Source organism: Falco biarmicus, chromosome 3 (assembly GCF_023638135.1).
Source record: "Falco biarmicus isolate bFalBia1 chromosome 3, bFalBia1.pri, whole genome shotgun sequence".
NCBI classification, from domain to species: Eukaryota; Metazoa; Chordata; class Aves; order Falconiformes; family Falconidae; genus Falco; species Falco biarmicus.
In genome coordinates, this window is record NC_079290.1 from 1,942,549 (window position 1) to 1,966,319 (window position 23,771).

The following is a 23,771-nucleotide window of genomic DNA, read 5'->3' on the forward strand; positions in this document are numbered from 1 at the left end:
AGAATGAAGAAACCTGTTTCAAGGAGGACTGGTTCATTAGGTAGTTAATATGTAAGCAGAAGCTAAATGTGCAAAACTGTGTTTTATTGTTAATTAGTGTCAGATTTGCTAATGGCTCACACAGTAGTACTTTTCCCCCCACCTCAGTAAGCACTTACAATTTCACTTCTCTCAAACAGTCCAAAGCATGTAATAGAGAGATACACAGTATGCCATCTAGCAGAAGGTCTACAAGAACAAAGTAAATCCTTCAAAGAAAAGTTGAATAAATATGAACTGTCAGAGTAGTTCAACAGTTTCATGAGGCTCTGGCAGTTTTAGATTGATATTCATGACCTTAAGACTACATTTACAAGCATGAGGAATTACAGCCTACTTTAAGCAGACTTGATTGCACACTTTGATTTGGGAATAAATTTCTATTCACCTCTTTCTCCTGCCAGTTAGATGAAACGGGTCCCAAGCTCTTCTGGCAGAATAAACAAACTGTATCTATGGAATACACAAGTAATTGCTGTAAGCCTACGATTCTGCATTAAAAACTCCTTAATGGAGTAAAGGCTGGTGCAGAGGACCACTGCTGTAGTGCACATGCAGGTAAGCTCATAGTTAAAGCATTCAAACAAATAGGCAGTACGAGCATATTTGCGTGGGCACACTTTGGAACCAAAATATCAGCCTGCGTGTACCAAATCCCATCATCCCCTTTAGGCAGAGGGATGGCTAAAGAGTCCAAAACCATGCTCAATCATCATAGAAAATTTGCTCCATAGATCATTAACTGACTAAAGAGAATACGGGTGGTCTTCCACCTGTCATAAAAATAGACAGAATAGGTAGACACAAGATTTTACTGGGCATAGATTTTAAGTTCAAGGGAGTTTTAACCTGTGTGTTGCCGTATTTCTGGAACTCCTCCCTGAAAAGACACAGATATGATCAGCATTATCTTATGGGGGTTTTGTTACTGCTTATGTCTGTGGCAGCTAGCTGCCACGCTCCGCACGATTTAATTAAAATACACACAGAATTTATATGTATACATTAAAGCAACTGGATTTCAATTGTTTTACTAATAGATTTCCAGACCAAGTATTTCTGGACAAATGTAAAAGGAGCAGCAGTTATTCATTAGAAGATACAGGAAATTATTTGATTTAAGAGACTGAGCACATATTTAATTCACTCCTCCTTATGCTATTTATTATAGAATACTTTACAGAAGGTTTATGAATGACTTTTGGAAAAAACCTCAATGAGAAACTTATAAATTTTATAAAACATTTAGGCTGTCTATTCATGTATTCAGTTCCATATGTGATCCAGAATCTATTAAACTAATTATTCAACCTTCACTGTGGCTTAAAGTTTTTGATTCAGGTATAGCAATAAATTTGAATTCCTTTTTTTGTCAGCAACACTTGTATGGAATATGAGACTGACTATATGCCCAGAAGCTTAAAAGCAGAGTTTTACCTTCATGAGCCCAAATATGACGTTGAAGGTCTGATCCATTCTTCATAAAATAAAAATCACAGTAGGGACATTTCACAGCTCGTTTTCCAATAAGTCCTTTCAGCTGAACTCTTCTGCCAAGAATCTCAGAAATAGTAGTCATTGAAACCTCTGAGAGAAATGTAAAAGGTAATAAAAACCAGAAGGACATGAGGGAATTTGTTTTGTAAGTAATATTGAAGAGCGAGATCCTGATTCACTCCAACTTTTTCAAAGCTCTGCTTCCCCTACTGCCACTCAGGTAAGACCTGAGCAAAGAACATAAGGACCTTTTTTCCTTTAGGGCTTCTAGGATGTTCTGTGCTCTCTCTCCTGACCTGTGTACTCAGTGTCCCCACTGCCTGATTAAGAAAAGATATTTTAAATATAAAAAATCTTGGGTGTGTCACAGGCTTAGAAATAATTTTCCCACTATGAATTTTCCCAATATACTTATTTGGCGCTTTTTCTATCAATTATTTTCAAAAGATTTTATTCAGGATTTCACCCCAGATTGCCAGATGTCAAGGATCTGAAGACAATTCATGTCAGCCACAGCTGTAATAATGAGAATGCCTGATAATCAGAAATGTTAAAGGAAAAAAACAGACTCACAGAACAAAAGTGACTGGAAGGGACCTCTAAGGTCACCCACACCAAGAAGGGCCAACTTTGGAGTTTCAACACAAAGTTACATCAAGTTGCTTCAGGTCATATCCAGTCCTGTTCTGAACAGGATGGCAATTCTACCACCTCTCTTGGCCCATTCAAGTGTTTGATGACCTTAGGAGTCAAAGTTAGTTGCCTAGTTTCTAATCTGAATCTCCTTGCTTCAACTCATGTCCCTTCACTGTACAGTTCCAAGAAGATTCTGGCTCTGTCTTCTTTTTAATCTCTTACTAGGTAGCTGAAGACAGCAATTAAACTTCCTCTCCCAGCCTTTGATTATTCAGGCTAAACATGTTCAGCTTTCTACGTTTTTCCTTCATATGATCAAATATCTTAGTTGTCACAGTGAAAAAGCTCAAAATAATGAAGTTTAAATTAAAATGTCCCAAACACACATAATGAAAACATTGTCAAATGCTTTAAAAAAAATAAATCAAATTACTCAATGCATTTCACAGTAATAAAATGCTGTCACTTGACTCAAATGAAAATACAGCACTCATGCAATCTAAACATTAAGTATGAAAGCTGGTGACTTATTATGCTCAAAATCTTGTAAAATTTTAAAGTTACAGTCTAAACTTAGATTTTTACCAAATATGAACTGTTATACCTAGTCTCGTGATGATAAGTCCCAGAGTAGAATCAAAAATCCTGCCTGAACTCGTATGAACAAGGAATCCAACTTCAAAAGGGAAACATAAAAGCCCATGAACTGAGCATAGATATGTTCTAAAGGACCCCAAAAAAGAAAAGAAGTCTGAACCTGCATCTGCCTTCTATGGCTTATATCCTTCATTCGTGACTGCAGGCTAGTATGTCTGCTCAGTAGGCATCTATTAAAGCTGATGCCTCTCATGTCTCAGGACTATTAACAAATATCATATTAAATCAAGACAATGGATGAATAGGTAGATAATTCTGAGAGCTGGAACCAGAATACGAGACCCTTCACTGATGAGTACCGAAGTCATCTGGCAGTAAAGCCAAGCTCTCTTATCTCTTTGGTTTGAAATACTGCTCTGCCAAAGTCCACAGAAATTTTTGTCCCACTATATTCATGGGACCAGAATTCAACTCCTATTCTCTGCACACCTAGAAGAGGAAAAAAGTACTGTTTTATTTCATACTTTCTAGTTGATGAAATGGAAGAGACAAGAGAGGAGTCATGCTAAATGATATTAAGAAATGAAGGAGAGAGGAGCCCCAGAAATAGCATTTTAATGATAAATATGAAAGGATTTCAGTTTAAATTAATTTTTGATATGTGGTTTTAAAATTCAATTCCTTTTAACAGTATTCATTTTTCCTCTCATCTTTACTCTTTTCCATTTACATTTTTAAAAACAATTGCACTCATTTCACTGCGGTACTTGATCGTTTATACCATCAGACCCCTCACATTCATTTGGCTTGTAATTAAGTATGTTGTACGAATAAAGGATTTCCTCCTGATTACAAGAGCAGCATGCACAGGAAAAAGATTTGTGCATTAATTCTCCTCCATATACTACAACAGTGTTGTTGCATAACTACTGCATAGGCATATCAGATGTAGCATTTCTTTAGTACCATGGAGATATATATAATAAATCTGGTATTTTGCTTCTAAGTTCTATTTGCCTGCGCTACATGAATTAAAAATGAGGACACAAAATAATAGGCTGTGCAGACTTTCTTTTTTAACCTTACCACTATTATAACCCAGAGTTAAAAAGAACCCACTTTCCTGGATCAAAAAAAAATGTACACTATACTTTTAAAGGGATTCAGATACCAAACGAATTGTTCCAAAGTATTCTTCAAAAGCATGAGCTCAGCACGTCAGGGCTCCAGTTAGCTGGCACTCCTGGACCCCAGACACAGCACACAGGAACAATTCAGCAGACAACGGACCAGTGCAGACCAATGGCAACTTGTAAGGATGCAGTACGTAAGGTGCTGCTCGTTTACAGATCGCATTATTTAGGGAGGCCTCCTATACTCCCTGGCTGACAGCACAAAGGCTTTATAGGCACAGCTCTTGAGAATCCATTTCTATGCTCACTGGGTGACATAACTCCCGACTACAGTATAGCACAGAAGCCTTTCCTCATCTCAATTTGCTGCACCAGACATGTCCCCTGATGTATGACAAGCCCTCCAACCACACTGTTGTAGAGTGCTCTGCAAATAAAGAGGTTTGGTCACTAAAGAACTAAACTGGGAGCTAGTCGGAAATTAAAGGGAAGGAAATTGTTTAAAACACGGGTCTAGCACTACCTAGTGGCAGTAGGAGCATAAGAAACTACTGCTTTACCTGGTATGTTGCATTTCTGACAAAGGCAAGAAAAGTTACCTCATTTTAATTGGATTTTTTCTTCCCCAAACTCAGTTTGAGCATGGCCAGTATTTTCTTTCTTAATATCAAATTAAGTCGGGTGAGAAGTGCCACGCTAGACGAGTTAATTACAGTCTGCTGGCCAATGCAGTCAGCCCTCCCGCACCCACAGCAGCAGCGGGCCTTCCTATCGCACGTAACGCCAGAGGAAAGTACAGACACAGCAACGCGGCTCTGCCGAGTGCACATCAGCCAGGCTTAGACCAGGCCCCGCACTGGCCACCTGAGCATTTGGGAAAGGATTGTTCACTCAGGCACAGCACACCGGCTCCCCGCAGGCACCTCCTGTTGTGCTTGCAGGGATAAATCAGGGCACTGGAATGCACAGTATGACCCGGGGTTGGACTGTGGTTAGCTTGGGCCCAGCCCGGCTTGTCAGCTCCGGCTTCACCCTGGGCACAGCACATCACAGCTGGTTCCCCGAAGAGCCGGGCCACCGAGCCCAGCGGGCCCTGGAGGTGAAGCCCAGCCACGCACTAATGAGCGCGCACAAAGGCAGCTCAGCGACCTCTGAATTCATGTCAATCACCGACAGACAAAATAACGTGCAATAATTGCGTTTCTGTCACTTTATGGATGGCCAACAGGATTTTTATGTCTCATGGGCTGTTACAGGATGTCTGTCTGTATGACTAGTTCCAAACTTCCCAATGCTTAATTTTAATTCACTTGGGTCCTCCTTTGGAATTGAGTTCTCTGCCAGATGAAGATAGATTTCTTAGCGCAATTACCTGATATACTCCACAACACACAAGCTGGAAGAATGACTTTTCTCACTCTAAATTCTAAAATCTGCAGACCCAATACAATTCTTACTCTAAACCAGTTAAATTAGACATAGACTCGGCTCTTTCTGTGCAATGTAATCACATTACACTGCTCGCTCTAAATCTTTAGCCGTTTAATCCAACAGACTGAGAAATTTTCCTTGATTTTTTCTTACCAGGGTGATTTGTCTTGATGTGAGATTTTATAAGTCGATCTTCAGAAAATGACTTCTCACACACAGGACAGGAATAACTCTTCTTATCCTTAAGGGAGAAAGAAAGAAAGAGAGAGATTGCATTATCAGTCCAGTGGTGTAACCACTGCAGTCATTATTCAGTAATACATGGTTCTCAACAAAGTTATAATAGAAGATTCAGTTTTTAAGGAAAAAATGAAGATATTTATAGTGAAATAAGTGCAGGAAAAACATTAAAGTATTGTAAACATATTATTAATCTTCACAAATGAAGGGCTCCAAGTTATAGCACATGAGAATATGCACAATAAATGTAAGCATTATCTTGACTGACTTTAGACAATCAAGAAGCGAAAGATCAAGTCACATAACAGAAGAGAATACATTTGATATAAGCAGTAATATTCAGGGTTTTCCCATTTCTTTCACAAGTCCACCCTTCTGAAACCTAAGGATCAGTTCTCATTATTCTGAAGATATCTACCATATGTGTATTTATAAAATGGCCTGAAAATGAGCAGAAGAGTCAACAATGACAGACACCATGACTTATTCAGTGTCTGCATTTCTAACTACTTTATAAATATCCAGCACTTTATATATTACCAATAAAGTATTATTCTAATTTTTTTTTTAAAAAAAAAACAACTTACAGACTGCTCTGGCTTTTATCAGTGGCACTGATATTATAAAACATTTAGCACCATTAAACAAGTTGAACTGGAGAGTTTTGATTCAACTTCTTCCTATAAACAATTTAAGTGTAATTGTAATTTCAATGTTTTTACAAACACGTCAAACTCCACATAAAAAATGTAGGATTTTTCTCCATTAAGTGTTAAATTACCCTATTCAAAACAATCTTTGCTGCTTATTATCTAAATTGAAGAAGTTTTTCTTTCCAGAAGCACCTGCTGACACAACAGACTGGATGCTCAATCAAATGCGTGCATCATCTAGTCACCTCTGCACTGACCAGATTAACACATGAAGAGATTATCAAAACAACAGATGGAGTGAAGTCTAGTCAGTCCTGACAACTAGGCAGATAGCCAGATAACACGTTACCTGGTGGGAGATGTGTCCCTACCAAATTACCAAGAGATCACTGTCAAAAGGTGAGCTGAAGCTATATTTCACTAGCTATTTCAGGACAGAAAACTTCCTGAAGAGCATGAAAGGAAGATTACTGTATCAAAGAGATAGACCCCCTCTTTTTTTTTTTTTTTTTTTGTTATGAAAGGGAAATTTGTTATGTATGTATGTATGAAATTTTGTTATGAAAGAGAAATTTGGATGTAACAGGAGAACAAGGATCCTAGACTTTACCAGTTTCTGACCTGAGACCAACCAGCATCTCTGAATAGCGAGGAAAAATGTACAAGGAGGCTATTATTGTCTGTATGCTGCAGTTATACATCTATAAATGGACACCTCAATTAAAAGAAAAGGAAAAATTAAAGCATTTTCATGGCAAATAGGTTTTGGAATAAGATGCAGGTATTTGCATTCAGTCTCATTTACCTCTGAGAAAGAAATTCCTATGTTGAAGTACCTACAAGTTAAAACCAGAAGTAGCAATAAATAATTTTATGACAGTAGGATAGGGGACATGAAGCTTTCATCACCATTGATATGGCAATGGCATGAGGAGAGTTCTGCCTGCGCTGTTAGAAGGTCATTTGCTCCTGTGAGAATACTTATACCAGGGGCTGGGTGTAGAAGCTTCTAAAGGATTACCACCCTGAGTAAAGCAAGGACAGTATCTTGCTCTGATGGAGTTGGGGCAGTCACCATCTTGAGTCCTGAGAATCTCAAGTGAAGCAGGAACAGCAGAGAATAGTAGCTGGTTTTTGGAAGAAGAAATTCAAGGAGTCTACAATGCTCCGTGAGCAAGATCTTCTCGAGAAAAAGCTGTTAATTTGTGGAATTAGGTTCTCTCAAATGTTATCACCTATTATCCCTAAACCTGCTGATGATGATTTCAGACTTGCACCTGAACACATTACTCAAATGAAAATTAGTAGAGCAATTCTAATAAAACTCTATAGCAATGTTGGCACCTTTTCAAAGACTGGGTTGCATGATCACATTCATGTTGTGGCACATGTAAGAAAAAATAAGTGCAGTATCATTTAGGGGATATTGAGGGGCCGGCTGAAATTTGTTGACAGATCTCACTCTGCTCCTCAAACTTGCTATATAACTGTTTCAAAATAGACAATAAATAAAGAATTAGTATACTTTTAATGTACAGTTGGGTATTGCTGGTCTTTAATACTCACCGTATTATTTCTCATTGTGTCCAGAACACTAAGACAAATACACCTTGCTGTTTCATAAAGTTAAATAAGCCAAAAAAAAAGATAATCCTACCACTCCACACACAGTACTTTAAGTAAAATACTGTAATTGTGACAACTTTACATTCTTGCTAAGAATCTTCACGAAGCCAAGACTACAAGCCTGTGCCTGAGGGAAAAATCAAAATCATCAGTAAATGCAACAAGAGCTATAGAGCAACATGAAAGTATGGGCACCAAGAACACATCTTTCCACATGACAACGGTAACAAGATTTTTCAATAACAAACTAATCCCACAGCTTTCTTCAGGGAGTTAGAAAGTTATCTATACCAAGTTCTGCAGTAAATGATCTTCCAGAGGGGTATCTTTTGTAGTGTAACAAACAGATCGTGCTTCTGAGCACCGAGTCCCTTCAACATGGATCTGTCAAGCTCGTCTCTCACAGAAAGCACGCAGCTGAAGCCAAACCTTTCACTGTTGTTTCTCCAGGCCAGTGTCACAGACTTTTTGAGCTTATATTATTAGTTCTGAATGTTTAAGTGTACTTCTGTTGCTGCTCTGAGAGCTGTGCGACAGTGCTAGTCCTTCAGTGTAATCCCATCACTCTCAAAATCAGTTTTAAGAAATCCTCTGCTGCAAACAAAATATTTCATAGCACCTAGGTCACAACACAAAGCCCCAGAGGTCTCTCCCACTAGAGCTCCAGCTCTTCAGAGTGCCCTTGCCATGGGTGATGACAGAAGCACTTTCAAGGACTCAGGCTGAGGATATAGTAATACCTTCATCACATTCTCAGCATGCAAGCTTTCCTCTGGTTAGAATAAAAGTTATTATCCTATGCCTTATCAGAGTGCCTGCCTTTTAAATGCCTTTGAGGTGTTTTGGTTTTTTTTTTTTTTTTTTAAGGACACAAAGAGAAGTGAAGTATCAAGGGAGCTGGATTTACCTTTGTTAGACACCAGCTGCACAGTCCAATCAGCACAGTCCCTTCCACACTTCCTGAGACTTGCTAAATCCCCGTTAGCCAATTTGAGAAAATATAAGAAACTTAAAATACTTCTGAAAGTTAGCTCCGTGACTGAAAGTACTGTTCATGTTCCATGAATCAGGAATTAATTAGGTTCATAAATATTCTTACCCCTAGTGAAAAAAATTAGTCTAATGGTACCACAGAATTTTCTTGTTTATGCTATGTTTCATTATAAAATAACATCACTGACATAGGAACCACAAAGTCTTTCTATACAAATTAATTAAAATTATTTATAAATTAATTGAAACTCATCATGCTAAGAAAGCATCAGTTATATCGCATATACCAATTTATAGCTCTCTGAAGAGAACTTTTTTCCTCTGTTTCAAGAAAATTCAAGGGGCAGGTGTACTAGTATATGTTAGTACACAGTCATGAAAAGAAAAATGAAAAGCCTCTGTATATGTAGCATTTATACCAACAGAATTCCATGAAGTTTACTTAATGAATCAAATATACTATGACCTCAACTGCAAAACATCAGAAACAGCAGCTATTCTACTGCACTCATCAGTAAAGAGACACTCTATGACACAAGCATCTTCTCATTTGAAAATACATGAGTACATAGGATCATGTATTGTATGATCTATACAGCAATTTTGCCACTAATTTCAAAAGAGACTGTGTGAACTCCTGACTGCTTTGTTATCAATTTCATTGATAGTGTACAATTAAGACCATAGCCATAATAAAAAGTGTTTAGAGAATTAGACAAATATGTTCTAGAAATCAACAATCTATTCCACTCCTTTTAGTAGTAGTGACATGATTTTATGAGCAGAAAACTAAGCTCTCTTAAATATTGGTACTCTGAGAGCATTTCCAGCAAAAGTTCCCATAACTCAATTAACGCAACATTTGATTGTATAAGTTCATAGAGGAACAGAGAAACAAAGCCTGCTCCTGCATCTGCTCAGATCAATAAATTAATTAAATTAATTAAATTTCATTTCTAATGCCTATGGGAAGAGAATTAGGCCCTTGAGTTACATATCCAATGAGTGAAGATGTCCAGAAATGATGCTCAAATCAAAATTTTCAAGAAAGATTCCCAAATTAAGCTGATGTCCTATTAAAATGCAACTTAGCTAAAAGGATCTGATATACCCAGGAGGCGGCTGTGCACACACGTGAAGGAGGCTACAGGAAAATTTGCAAATGGTTAGACAGACTTTTACAAAGCCTGGCAAGCAGCAGAAATCACAGCTCACAAAATGACAAGCACCTGCATACAGCATTACTTAAGCATTTTTTCGTGAAATAAGCACTAGTAAAAATGAATGGCTAGCTGACATTCATTACAGAAGCAAGGGCCAAGAACAAAAAGGCATTTTCCAGCTGAGTGCCTGACCATTAGATCATCGATTTTTTGGTTAATTCCTTTCCAGTACCTTGCATTCTCTACTATGTAGTGGCACTGCTCCAGAGGCAAAGGTATCACCGCCAGACCAGAGATGGCCTGAAAATTAGCACTCCTCAGGAAGGGGAAATAAGCAATCAGAGCTCAAGTATCTCACTTCCTACTGAAAGCGATAACTAGGCTATTACCTGAAAGGTCAGCAGCATTATGAAATTTCTAAGCATCCTTCCAAAGACAAGAATCGTTTCTATCCTGAAATGTACGTGAAAGCAGACATCGGCACCAGTTAGCAAGTGATGGTTCTGGGTCTGAACTCCAGTTTTACAGAGGTGCTTATCTTGCAGTATCAATTACATATATAGATTTAAAATAATTTCAGAGACAAACCTCTCCATGATGTTTATCTGTTTAGCATACCGAGTACTGTAAAACCCAGTGGAGGTTGTAAACAAACACTGGTACCTACATCAACATTGTCCAGTTCCACAAACAGTCCCTGACGTTACCACTAGCTCATTCATAACTAAATTATTCAAAAGTCATTATAAACAGCCCATGCCTTTCCTAGATAGTATGTCATTTATGTGATTCACATGTGTGGTGGTTTAAACTTCTAAAGAGATCCATAAATGCCAAGAATCATCAAAAACCACTACACAAACCTTAAAGGTAAAAGACAGGTACTGAAAATTGGAGAATATACACAAAATTTTGGAATGTTCAAGGCCAGGCTGGACAGGGCTTGGAGCAACCTGGGCTAATGGAAGGTGTCCCTGCCCATGGAAGAGGGGTTGGAATGAGATGATCTTTAAGGTCCCTTCCAACCCAAACCGTTCTATGATTCTATGAAAATGCTGGTTTTGAATCAAGCTGAGCCTCAATTCCCAGACTTCAGAAGTAGAAATCTTCCCTGTAACAGTGTGTAGCAAACACAGAGGCAAGAAGCAGCACATACGCATTCCCCATCATCATCCCCCAGGGAACAGAGAATCCCAAATTCCGCACAAGACTTGGATGGTACATAGAAAGTATGATGGGTGGCCATACACTGAGCAACAAGGACGAACAGTAAACTGCTTTTTAATAACCATCATGTATCCTGTTCACCAAATAATACAGGGATCCAGCTGAAAAGCAGCCAGCAACAAAGTACCAAAAGATAAGCATCCATACAAGGAACTGAACTGAGATTTTAATATCACCTATCTCCAGGAAAGCTTTAATTTTAATATTTATTAAGAACTGATTTTGCAAACTGAAATCAACATTAAAGTTGCTTCCCACATGTAATTGTGCACAGTTTGTTAAAGTACTATATTTTGGAATGAGTGCTCCTGTCCAGTGAGGTATGCATTAAGTAAATAGATCAAGCAGTGGGCACAAAGGCCAATATGAGAACTGCCAAGATTAGTTACTGAGTAAATTCTAACACATTAATTTTTCAAGCCATTCAAATACTCAAATAGATTTGAAAGTAAGCACCAGCAAGCATACCTCTGAAAGATCTCGCTGTCACAGTGTTTTTAATTATGAAATGCATTTTCTCGGTTCGGTTTAGTACCATGAAAATGATCCTGTTGGTGGGAGCTGTTGAACATACATCACACTTGAAAAGCAGTACTTATGTAAGGATATAGGGTATCTAATTTTAGCCTTTTTTTTTTCTTTAGTAGCCTCAGACATCATTTACTCAGATTTTTGCCATCAGATGAACATCATGAACATAATAAATTCAAAAGCAGTCTAAAAGAACGTCTATTGTGAGTTTTCTGCACATTTCATAACAAATTCAGATTCTGTTCAAAATATCTACAGAATTGGGGGACAAAAGGGGGGAAAAGCATTCCCTTTTGTGTCACTGGCTCTGTTTTGTTTGTTTTTTTTTTTAAAGCTGTCCTGCAATTACAAAAGACGAGTACTTAAGAGGAGTAGGAGGTAAGTGTTCTCTTCTGTTCCAAACACCTTTAAAGTTACTTCAGCTGTTGCAAATATTCGCAAAAAGCATACAGAAGACGACCTGAAACCACTAGGCACTGTATGGTAACAGCTTTTTTAAGTAGCTACATGGAAATTGTCCACATCTGGGGGAAAATTAACATAAACCCCTAACTCAAAAATCACATTTTGCTATTAAAAGGAAGTGTAACAATGATATTTATCACAATACTCTAAGTGAGTTGTGATGTTGCTTTCTCAGGTGATGAGCAGGAATTTGTCATACATGGTGTGTTCTATCAAGGCTGCGTAAGATTTATTTACAAGACAATGCCAGCTAAAACCATAGTGTTTGTAGAGAGCTTTATAGCAAGTGCAGGAGGCCACGATGCCTGTGAAGGACCTTGAAGGCTAAAGAAGAAAGAAAGTAAGATAAGGTTGGCTGAACGCCTGGAAGAAAAATGGGATATGAAGCAAGGCCGGAGTGGATGCGCGATGCCACGCCGGCAGCTGGCTGAGAACATGAAACTCACAGAGATAAGAAAGAAGAGAGAAAAAAAATGCAACAAGTTCAGTGTGTTTGTAGCTTAGTAATTAACCAATTATATGTAGCCAAGAAGTGTGTGAACAGTATTGATTAACCAATGATATTTTAGTACGTTGCGTTGTGAACAACAAATGAGGATATATAAGCGTGGGTTTTGGACTAATAAAGGGTCTTCTGGTCAGATTCAGGAGTCCGTGCCTCCATCTCAAGTGCTGTGTACAGAATGGAGAGGCACATCTGTGTATTTCCTTGTTCTTAAAAGGACAGAAGAGTGAGTGTTGCAATTAAACAACTGGTATTTTCTCCTCTGCTGGACTAAGAATAAAAATAAATTCAGGAGAAAGGTAAATCACCTTTTGAAGTATTTTACTGCATAAATAATTAAAAACCCAAATTGCAAGGATGTCATTCATACCAGTTTTCTGGCATTATCAGTCAAGAAAGTTTAATTACAAATAGCATGCTTGTCAAACATGTTAAGAAAACATAACCTGTACTGTATTCCCTACCGGTACCTTCATATAAAATCATATGAGGTAATGTGTTCCATCTAAGCACTCCAGATGTCTTCAGGAGACTCGTCAAAACTAGACTAAAATCATTATGCTGGGAGAGCAGGCACTTGTCAAACACCCTTTTCTAGAGGTCAGTTTGGAACAAGAAGGAACTTACCTGTGTTCGTACACTGTGTGAGTGTACGCACATTATAACCCCTCTGGGTATACACAAGTCTAGAATGTTCCAGATCAACTACACCTTGCAAGCAGAAAGGATCCTGCCACGCAGTAGGAAAAGAAGTCCATGGTATGCAGACCTTTTCTGAGAATAGCTTAACCTATTTGGACCACTCAAGCAAAACAACAGAACAAAAAAAAACAAAACCAAGAAAAAGCCAGGCAACACTGATGGAAAGAAAATGTTTTTTTCTTAATCTTCCAAGAAAAGCATGTAAATAATTTCATTTCTAAAAGAGCATCTTAACAAGAATTAAAATCTCATTCCTTAGTTTTTAAAATATTTCTCATTCCGAATACCATAACAGATTTTCAAAACCATACTTTTGAAACAAATGCAAGCAGGGTTGATGCAAAAAACATTTTCCTCAAAAGGTTATTCATGTGGTAACATTGGATCAGAGCAAGATCACAAAGCAGGACCTTGCCCAAAGAGGGCTTCCAGTCAGCCACGCAGCCCCTTGCAGAGTCTCAAAGAAAACATGTAACAGGGCAGGTTGAAAGGATAGACCAGGCCTGGTTTTAACACAACGGCACTCAGAGCTGGAAGGCTCAATGAGTAAGACAGGAGTCTTTAAAACATGATGTCTTCAGCTTTTTAACCAGAACAGAACATGACAGATGTGCAAACACAGGGGCTGCAACTAGTTGGAGCTATTAGGAAAAACAAAAAAAAAAGTAATCCTTTTCAAAAACTTCAAACTTCTGTTTATAGTAATTGAGGAACATAATTTACATATCACCACAGCCATCTATTTATGAAGGAAGGGAATTCGGGTCCATGGAATGAAGTGAAGTAACAAAAGTACCAGACTTCATTTCTCTCTCTCAAAACCCAAAGAGTCTGACAGTACAGGGAAAACCTAAGGGAGAAAATGGATAAAGGAAATGGAAACTACTACGAAAGGGACCAAATACCTAATTGCTGTAACTCTTGTACTCCCTGCACAGAAGTATGCAGAGAGTGCTCGGAAAGAACTCTTACCTACATCTTCAAATATTGCTACACAATTCCAAAAACTATGATGACACTGAATTTGGACAAACATACCATTTTGTTTGTTACTTACCAGTTCTGTGTGAACTTTAAGATGTGCCTGGAGCTTGTATTTATCTGGAGTAGAGTAGTCACAGTGTTCTGTGGGACATTTCAGCAAAATATTACTGTGTTTCTGAATGACGTGACGCTTAAGGCAGTTTTTGGTGATGGAAGAATAATTGCACTGAGAGCAGTAATATAAATGTTCTCGAGTATGCGTACGAACATGCATGTCATAATGCACTTGGTACCAAAACAACTTGCCTGAAAATAAAATCAGACATGAAGAAAGTAATTTCTAAACAACTGTTAGTGAAAATTCCATTACATACCCAATTTTCTTTCAGGGCAAAACACATTGTTTGAATCCTGTCCCTTTTGTCTTTAATAAAAACCTGTCCTAAAGACCCTTCATTACTGAAAATATGTTTACAAAAACCACTTTTGTCTAAAAAGACTGTGTCGTATGTCCTGAAACAGCTTAACAAAGGCAGCTTTAATACCTATCAATGATCTTTTTCCCAAGGAAAAAGTCCTTTAAATCTGTTCTATACAAAGAATCTGAACGCAACTGTATACTAAAAGTCTATCAAAATCAATTTTCTTACTTCCTTTCGTGTTACTCATTCCTAAAAGCCTTTCTGACCTAATAGCACCAAAAAGTACATAGAAATTCATCTAATGTACAATGCTATGGTGTTTCAAACTTTTCTTTAAAACTTTGCTTCCTTTCCCTTCTCAGCAATGAAGACTACAAGATAAATCCCAAATTATTTCCTTTCCAGTTATGTAAACACAAAAAATTACAATAGAATAAATGCGAATGGTGCATTATTCCCATTTTGATAAATCCAAAAACCCAATTACAATCAGAATGGTCTTTACCTGATACTACATAATGACAATTTTCATCTCAAAAAAACTGGTCCAAATCAAGTCACAAAAATACACCAGTACATACATACATTTTGTACAGAATGTAAGTCATCATACATCCTCCCATATTATATGAAAAAGACTCTGAATTTTATACTGATCTGATAATAGGGCTTAAGCATTAAAGCATGGACTGATAAATGCTGATTGCATACCTCAATTTGCTGTGCTTGACCCCAGTGAAAATTATGAGGTGAGGAGAGGCATGTGGACAGAAATAATCTAATTCTATCATATTTCATATCAATAGAAAATTGAACCTAGCAAAACATTGCTTTGCTATACTCTGCATGTGGTCTTTTGAGAAGATTTGAGTCATTTCACACTATACAGCAAAGAATAAATCTTGCTGGACCCCAGAATCCATACTGAACCACAAAATTAATACTTCTACAAAGATACACAAATATATTGAACACTATAAAGCAGATGAGCAAGAAAAAATGTCCCACTACCTAACAGTTAAAAAAAAGCCCAACAAAACAATAGAAGAACGTAATTCTACTGCTCCTTACCACAATATTCACATTCTAAGTCTCCATAAACCTTCCTTATCCTCTCACACAACTCTGTGTTCATTTGTCTCTTCTGCAAACTCTCCAAGATCTGCATAAAGGCAACAGCTCCGCTCCCACTGTCCGGTGTAACTGTGTGAGAAGAGGCTGCCTGTTGGCTGATGGCTGCATCAGCCTCTGGGGCTGGCAAGGAGTTTGTGGTTTCTACAGAATTTTGAACTGGTGGATCGCTTGTTTCTGATTCACTAGAAGGAACAGACCGATTTCTCTCTTCAGAGACTGAAAGGTTCTCAGTCATTGCATTGTTGTGACTCAAATTTAAACTTCTGTCTTCAGACAGCAAAAGCTGAATTTCTTCACCCTGCTCATTTACAGAACTGCAGTGATCAACTTCCTCTTCATTTCCAGGAGGAACTTTTAACTCATCAGGACAAGTATCATTCTTCAGCAGAAAGCAATCTGACGCGACACAGGATTGAATGTTTGGGACTGCTATATCTGTTGTTTGACACAGCGTCTCTGTTACATTCTTGACCAAAGAATTTTCAAATTCTAAGGCAAGAACTGTATCAATTTTTAAGTCACCATTATGTTGACCATTATGGTTTATATCTGCAGCTGTTGTTTCACCTTTACAAGCAGATGGTTGCGGTGTGTTAATAGCATCAGTACTCCTGACAGTCAATTCATCTGCACTTTGTGCTAGCTGTTCACCAAGGGCTTCTGGCTGGATATCACCTCCCGGTTCAAGCAGGCAGAAACTCTGATTGATAGAGCTGTTAAAAACAGAAGTCTCCTGCAAATCTGCGTGCACATCTTTGATGTGAGCACGGAGTCTTACAGAACTAACAAATTTCTTCAGGCACACAGAACACACATACACAAATGGGTGCTTTCGAACATGAAGCTCAAGGGCTTGGTATTTAGTGGCTCCGTGACCACAGAGCTCACAAGCAAAGGGTCTTTCATCACCATGAACAAGCATGTGACGGTCTCGGTCAAGTTCATTTTTGAATTTGCGTTCACAAATATGGCAGTCATAAAGAAGTTGTCTTTTGCCCTCTCGTGTCATCAAGCGAAGCTCATCAAAAACATCTTTCACCTTTTTATCTTGAAGGTCATGTGTTTCCTTGATATGCTTGATCAAATTTTTAACATCAGAGTATTTTTTTTTGCAGAAGCGACAATGCTGCTTAATCTTTTTATGAACTCTTTCAATGTGGACTTTGAGATGGCCTTTGCTGAGGCAAGTGAACGTACAATAATCACAGCTGAACTTCTCCCCTGTATGTTTCCGCATGTGAACATTGAGGTTGGCTTTGATTGCACTGGCATAACTGCAATACGAACACTTGTAAGGTTTTTCATTTGTATGAATCCTCAAATGTGCTTGGAGGGAGTGTTTAAATTTGAACACCTTGTTACAGTATTCACAGGTAAAAATCTTCAGTTGAGTTGGCCCCAACCTAAAAAAACCCAAAACCAGTTATATATTACAATATTGAAAGTTGGTGACATAATTTGTCAAAATTTCCCTAGATATTCATAATGGACAGAAACATTCACTTTATTTTAAAACGGTATTCTCCACAGGCTTTTTAAATTCTACAAGTTATGCACAGATTATTTTCAGCTGTTCCTTTATTTGAAGGGCTCAGAAAATATTTCAGTTTCGTGAAAATGGACAGGGAAGCATTTCATTCATATTTTGCATGAACACAAATACAAGTACTTCAAAATCACCTGCTTGATTTCATTGCCTGTTCATATGGGGTTTGCTGAATGGCATATTCTTGATAACCTCTTCGTTGTGATGGGTCTTGAACTGTTGCCTCTGGAGCTGTGGGTTCACTTTCTTGCGGAGCAGCCTCAACGGGAACAATTTTTGTGGCTCCTAAAAGCAAGAACAAAAAATGCTCATTAAAAATATCATATCAAAACATGCATTGTCTATAACATAAAAGTGTAAACAGAACATTAAACTCTGTAATCACTACTTTAATTATTTTAGTTTCTGTTCTTAAATTCATGCGCATAAAATGATGGATACACTTCCAGAGGATGTCAGTACTTACACCACAGCTCTGCTTAAATAACATGCCAGGACTAATGATTCTGAGGGTTACTCATGGTGCTTGATGTCTGCTGTTATGAGATACTGCATCCAAATACTTCAGCCTTTAAAAAACCTGTATCTTTTGACAATGAAATTTTAATTTTCCTGTTTCTGCCTCATAGCACATCCCTTGAAAACTTCAGTCAAGCTGTTTAATCAGTTCCACAAATAGGGCTGGGGAAAAGATACTGTTTGGTCTGTATTTAAAAGTCTGCATATGTTTTCCTTAAATCTTTTACTGCTTACATTTCGGGGCATACTGCCATTCCCTCAGAATAAAAGAATATGTTCCATGTGCACTCCTCAATCTCTATCAGAAGCAGGAGTAAAGAGACTCCTTCTACTGGATTTCCAAAGATCAGACTCTGTCCCTCAAAGCTTTACAGACAATACAGGCAAAAATGAGCATATTTTGAGATGTGATCTATTTGAGATTATTTAGCTAGGTGTTCTTTACTTTCTGAGCAGTGACAAAAAAACTTAATGTCAGGCATCCGTAGTTAGCATTGAACATAATGAAAATTGATATAAACATTAATTTCCACTGGAAAAAAAAACCCAAACCTGATGCATACCAAACCAAGCCCCCATAATTGATTGCTCCCCTCCTTTTCAACTTATCTGTCTATAATACATCTATACATGTGTTCAATGGGAATGCCATTATTTTCAAAAGTTGAATTTATATGTATTTGTATATTTACATACTTGTTCACATATAAATATTACAATTATATACGTATTTGTGAAATCTTCATGTTCTACTAACAAGTATTATAGAAAAATCTTGGAAAAAATAAATTTTGCTTTCTGGTCTGATAATGGAAAATTAATAGTAAATGAGACACACCATATACTAATTAACAAAAAGAAAACAAGACATTGAATATGTAGTAATAGATGAACACCCATCCATCCTAGGAAAAAAATATTACAGGACCTGTAATTAAAGACTGTTCTATCATACACTGGGGACAGGGAAGCACGAGAGGTCGCACATGAAAATATCTTTGAATTAAATAGTGAAGTTAACAACTTCAGGTAAAACTGAAATTTGGTAAGTTTCCCTTTATATTTTTTCCTGGATATTACATTAGTATCTGATCTCATTTCAATTCACCTGATTAGAAGGCGGGGGGGAGGGGTGGGGGTGGGGGAAGTACAGTACAGCTTTGTGACAGAGGAAAGCATTTACAATAAGGATCACAGAAACCTGAAACATGAGAGCCTAGAAAGCAAAAGACAGAGTCAACATACTCAACATATTTTTAACAGATTCTGTTATTCATATATTCTCTATATAAAATGAAACATCTGAATAGAAAGAAGTTCAAAGAATGATGCATGAGCTTTTCCTTTAACAAAAGGATGAAATTAATTCTTGCTCCATTGCAGAGCATGTTGCTGAAGATATTATTTACAAAATATATGCAGTATTAACATGCGGTCTCTGAAACAGCAATTATAAGAACAACAAAACTAAACCACAAAGAGTACAAAGTCCAAAGAAAACTAGCTGGTTAGCAAATTATTAAATCTAGTTTCCCTAAAAAAACTTTTAGCCTGTAGACCACCAAAAAGCTTCAGGAAAAAGGCAGGTAGAGTATATGGGAAAAATCAGAAGTAAGTGGGGTTACTCAACAACATGTGTGAAAGACTTAAAAGATATTAAGTGGGGGAAAGCAGTGCTATAGACAAGGGAGAAAGATGGAGATCCTGTGGGTCCTTCAGAGTGATTTAAAGTGGGAAACTGAGATATTTTGAGAAGAGGCCATTTGCAAGTGTGTAAGGCTATTGCAGCCTTTTGTATCAGATGGGATGTCAGCCAACACTGCAACTAAACAGACTGTAATACCTCTGCCACTCACTGAACTGGCTGGATCTAAAAATGGCTTTTTTTGACTGTTGTTTTTTAATAATGCTTTCAGTTCTGTACTAAAGATTCTGCCAGTTGATCAGAACTGGTCTTCCAAGTTTTGAACCCGAATGTTATCACAATATTTTAACTTCCTATTCCCTCTGTCACTCCCTCTCCCACAAATGCCAGGCTGTCCAGCAGGACCGCACCTCCCCAACTGCGCTGTAGTAGCCCAGCGAGACGGGAGCTTGTCATTACATATACAGGAGACACGGTTCAATCAGTGGCTTCAGTAGAAAAATGATAAAACAGACATTAGACACCGGACTAGTGTTCCCATAGTTCAGCGTTTCTAAAACAGAAGCAAATTCTTCTATATTTAGAAAGACTCAGTTAAAAAAAAAAGGACCTTGAACTGCTCTGTATGCATGGCCAGCTCCTTCAGACCTCCCATTTCTGGAATGTAAGGCAGATCCTCAGTAATGCTCTGCACTGAACCTCCTCTCTGCCCTTCTGCCTTGCAGGATGTTCGAGCACTTCCTGCTGAACTGTTTAACAGACTTTTGTGCTACCAGTATAACTTTTCAATCACCTAAATTAGGTGAACTAGGTAAGTACTAACTCACCAGTATTTTGCACGCTTGGATGGATAGCAGACTCCAGGTCATCCTAGTATTACTGCTTCTAAATTCCCTCTGCAGTTAATAAAGACAAACGACTCAAAAACCTAAAGAGGGAGATCCAAGTCTTCAAACATACTGACAGAGTACTTACTCACAGTAGGCAATTATGTCCCCTCATGCTAAGTAGTTACTTCCTACCCTTAGAAGATACAGAAGCACTAAGAAACATTAGATGCCTTCATCCACTGGGGATGCTGCCTAAGTATGTAGCCACAGCAATCACTGCTGTACCATAAACTAATGACTAAAGCATATGCCCAGAAAGTGAGAAAATTGGTTTCTAGGCAGCCTAGTAAGTAGTGAACCCACACATCTCACATCCAGAAAGAATGCTCTCAACAGGCTAGGGAGAAGCGTAAGAGCAAGGCAAACGGATACAAGGTCTGGTTTTCCATTAAAAATACCATATGCCAATAAGGAAGATAAAAGCTTTCATAACTGTTTCCCTGGACAATCATTTCAAGAACACAAGTATCAGGAGAAAAAAAGAGGTTAACTGTAATGATCATTTCTTTCACTAAAACCCTTCCTCCAGCACTATTCTATCTTTATTTTAAATGCAAAATGGACTTCAGTTTACTAGACTGATTTTATGCCTTTTGCTTTCCTCTTTTCAGTCAATATCATCTGTTCTAAATAAATCTGCTTTAAGAGTAATAAGATTTGAGTTCCTCATGACATTCTGACAGCAACTGCTGCGGATAAGCATTACCCAGCATGCCTTATCTCTGGCTCAAACTCAGTGATGGCCTCTAATCTCTTACAGTCTGCCCCTTGGAAAAGTAGCTTGCCCTTTACTACAAAGCTCTCCAAGACTTATCAACACCCTAAAAGGTAATCACAATGGAAGGAACGCTTAGGAATGGATCAGAAATAAAACAGGAGACAACAACCACCAAATTCCTACTAAAACCCAACTGAATTCCATGAACCTCCTACAACTTCAAGTACGGGCAACAAAAAAGGATACAGAAGAACCAGAAAACAGTAACAAAGACAAAATCAGAAGTATTTTGTTTGGAAAAGTGATATGTACCTCAGAGACCTTCAGCTTGGAAGAGAGATAAATGCAACAGCTTGGAAGAGAGATAAATGCAAGAGGAGTATCAGAAAGACCTCTAAAATTAGCAATACTGTCAAAAAAGTGTGAATAGTCATTATCTCATAAACCATGAACAAAAAGTGGTTTGAAGAAATAAGCAGCCAGCAGTCTTAAAACAAAACAAAAGAATGTACACTTCCACCCTGTGTGTAATTAAATTATGGAACAATTACTGCACAATGTTACAGAGACTGAAATAAAAGTATTCAAGAAGGGATTTAGACAAATTAATAGAGATGTATTAAATATGATGATCCAGATGCAACTACCAGCTCCGTGGCTGCCAGAATCTGGGAGGCTTTACATAGCAAGTTTCTTTCATCCTTCCTGTAGAGATGCTTCAAGCCACCTTTAGAGACAACTGATCTGACTAGATGAACCCTTATTAAAAAGAAAAAAAAAAAAGCACTGTAGCTTAAGGTTTTTTAAAAAATTCATAATGTAGGTAATCTGGTCTGCATGGGTACAATAATTTGCTATGGGTATGAAGTAAATATTTGTTTCTTACAACCTCTTCTTGAAGGAATCTATTTTTTCAGTTTCTACAATACCATATGGAATGGGCTTCAAATGCATACAACCCCTGGTACGAGAGTTCTGAAAGTGAAACCAACAGAAACTAACCCTAGCCATAACCCCCCAATGTTCCCCATGCAAACCTACCCCTCACCCCCAAAATAAAGCTTAAAAAAAGGCAAAACACCCTCTTAATATTTTTATAGGCTAGCTCACCATGAGGTTAAACACACTTTAACTCGGACAAAGAAATAGAAACATAGGCCTGTGCCTATAGGAATGAAGATTACTATCCCTTTCAACAGAGCTGGACATTAGATTGGCTGAGCTAAATCCATCTGTAACCCCACGGTAACACAGATACCTGCTCACATTCAGAGGGAAAAGCTCTAATTTTCCAAACCTTGCTTAATTCCACAACATCAACAAGGTTAGCTTTTCTCTAGCCCTCCATCAACTACACATTCGTGATGCCTTAGAAATGCCAGCACAGGAGTTTACAAAGATCAAGAGGATCAGAGAAGGGATCTGGCTAAGATCAGCACCATGTCCCTCCTTTTGCAAATACATAATTAGTTTTTTGGTGGGCTTTACCACACAACTGCATAAACAGGCAAAACGATCCAAAGAACAGGAATGTGTGGCCAGGGGCTGGGGCAAGGGGCGTGACAGCAGCCTATACTTACTGTCCCTGCTGCTTTAAAAAGGAATACCCTGATCCTCCTCCTTTCTCCTGAGATACTCATTTGGTCACTACTTTCCCTCTTCCCACTTTTGAAACTTGCATGGCCCCAATGTGAGTCATTTCAGTAAGCAAAACTGGTAGAAAACAAATTATGACAAAGAAAATGTGTATGTGTGTGTGTATGCATATGTATGTGTATATATTTTAGCAGGTTTTTGAACCAGTTTCACAGGCTGACACAAGCACTAGTGCTGGTACACGAAAGGGGAAGTGAACCGTGAAATCAGAAAGAAGCAGGAAAGTTCCCTTGGCAACAGTCTGATATTAAATCCACTCAGATGTGTCATAAACCCACAACCATCGTTCCGTAAGCTACAAAAAAAGTAATCTTAAACAGAAAAGACTGTTACCAGTTACACTAAGTCAGTCCCAAAATAGTAAGCAAAATAACAGTATCCAATTTTCCCTGCTTCCTAAAAATCTCAATGGGAGAGGGCACCAAGTGTTCATACTTGGGTATAGTAGCAGGGGAACACTGGCCTTTTACACGTGGTGGTTCCTCAGTGGAAATCAGGGAGAGAAAAAGTGGCTGAGTGTTATATTAAGAACTTGTAGGGGAAAAAAATCCAACTCCTTTAGAAACCAAAAAACAATCAGCATCAATGTTTTAAATATTTCACACAATTTCTGCGTATCTTGAGCTCTACCACAAAAAGCAAGAATGGTACCATTGACTGTCTTCACAGGAACTTAAAAGAACTCTCCAAGTAACAATCTGAGTCTTTAAAATATTACAAGACACACAGAAAACCAATTTAAATGTTCAGAGTAGAATCTCCCCTGATTCAACCTAATTGAGCATGAATAATAAATTGGTTTTGGAAGCCTTGATGGTA

At 38.0% G+C, this 23,771-nt stretch overlaps 1 protein-coding gene across 4 annotated transcripts in view; it reads right to left on the reverse strand.

Annotated features, from left to right (window-relative positions):
* ZFAT (zinc finger and AT-hook domain containing) overlaps nucleotides 1-23,771 on the reverse strand; it is a 145,130-nt gene that overhangs the window by 35,346 nt on the left and 86,013 nt on the right. For all 4 annotated transcript variants that reach the window (XM_056330205.1, XM_056330203.1, XM_056330201.1 and 1 more), the window contains exons 5-9: nucleotides 17,659-17,809; nucleotides 15,916-17,381; nucleotides 14,496-14,728; nucleotides 5,487-5,574; nucleotides 1,477-1,626 (exon numbers count right to left, since the gene is read on the reverse strand). In XM_056330205.1, the coding sequence (XP_056186180.1) occupies nucleotides 1,477-1,626; nucleotides 5,487-5,574; nucleotides 14,496-14,728; nucleotides 15,916-17,381; nucleotides 17,659-17,809 (2,088 nt within the window). The remainder of the gene's footprint in view (nucleotides 1-1,476; nucleotides 1,627-5,486; nucleotides 5,575-14,495; nucleotides 14,729-15,915; nucleotides 17,382-17,658; nucleotides 17,810-23,771) is intronic.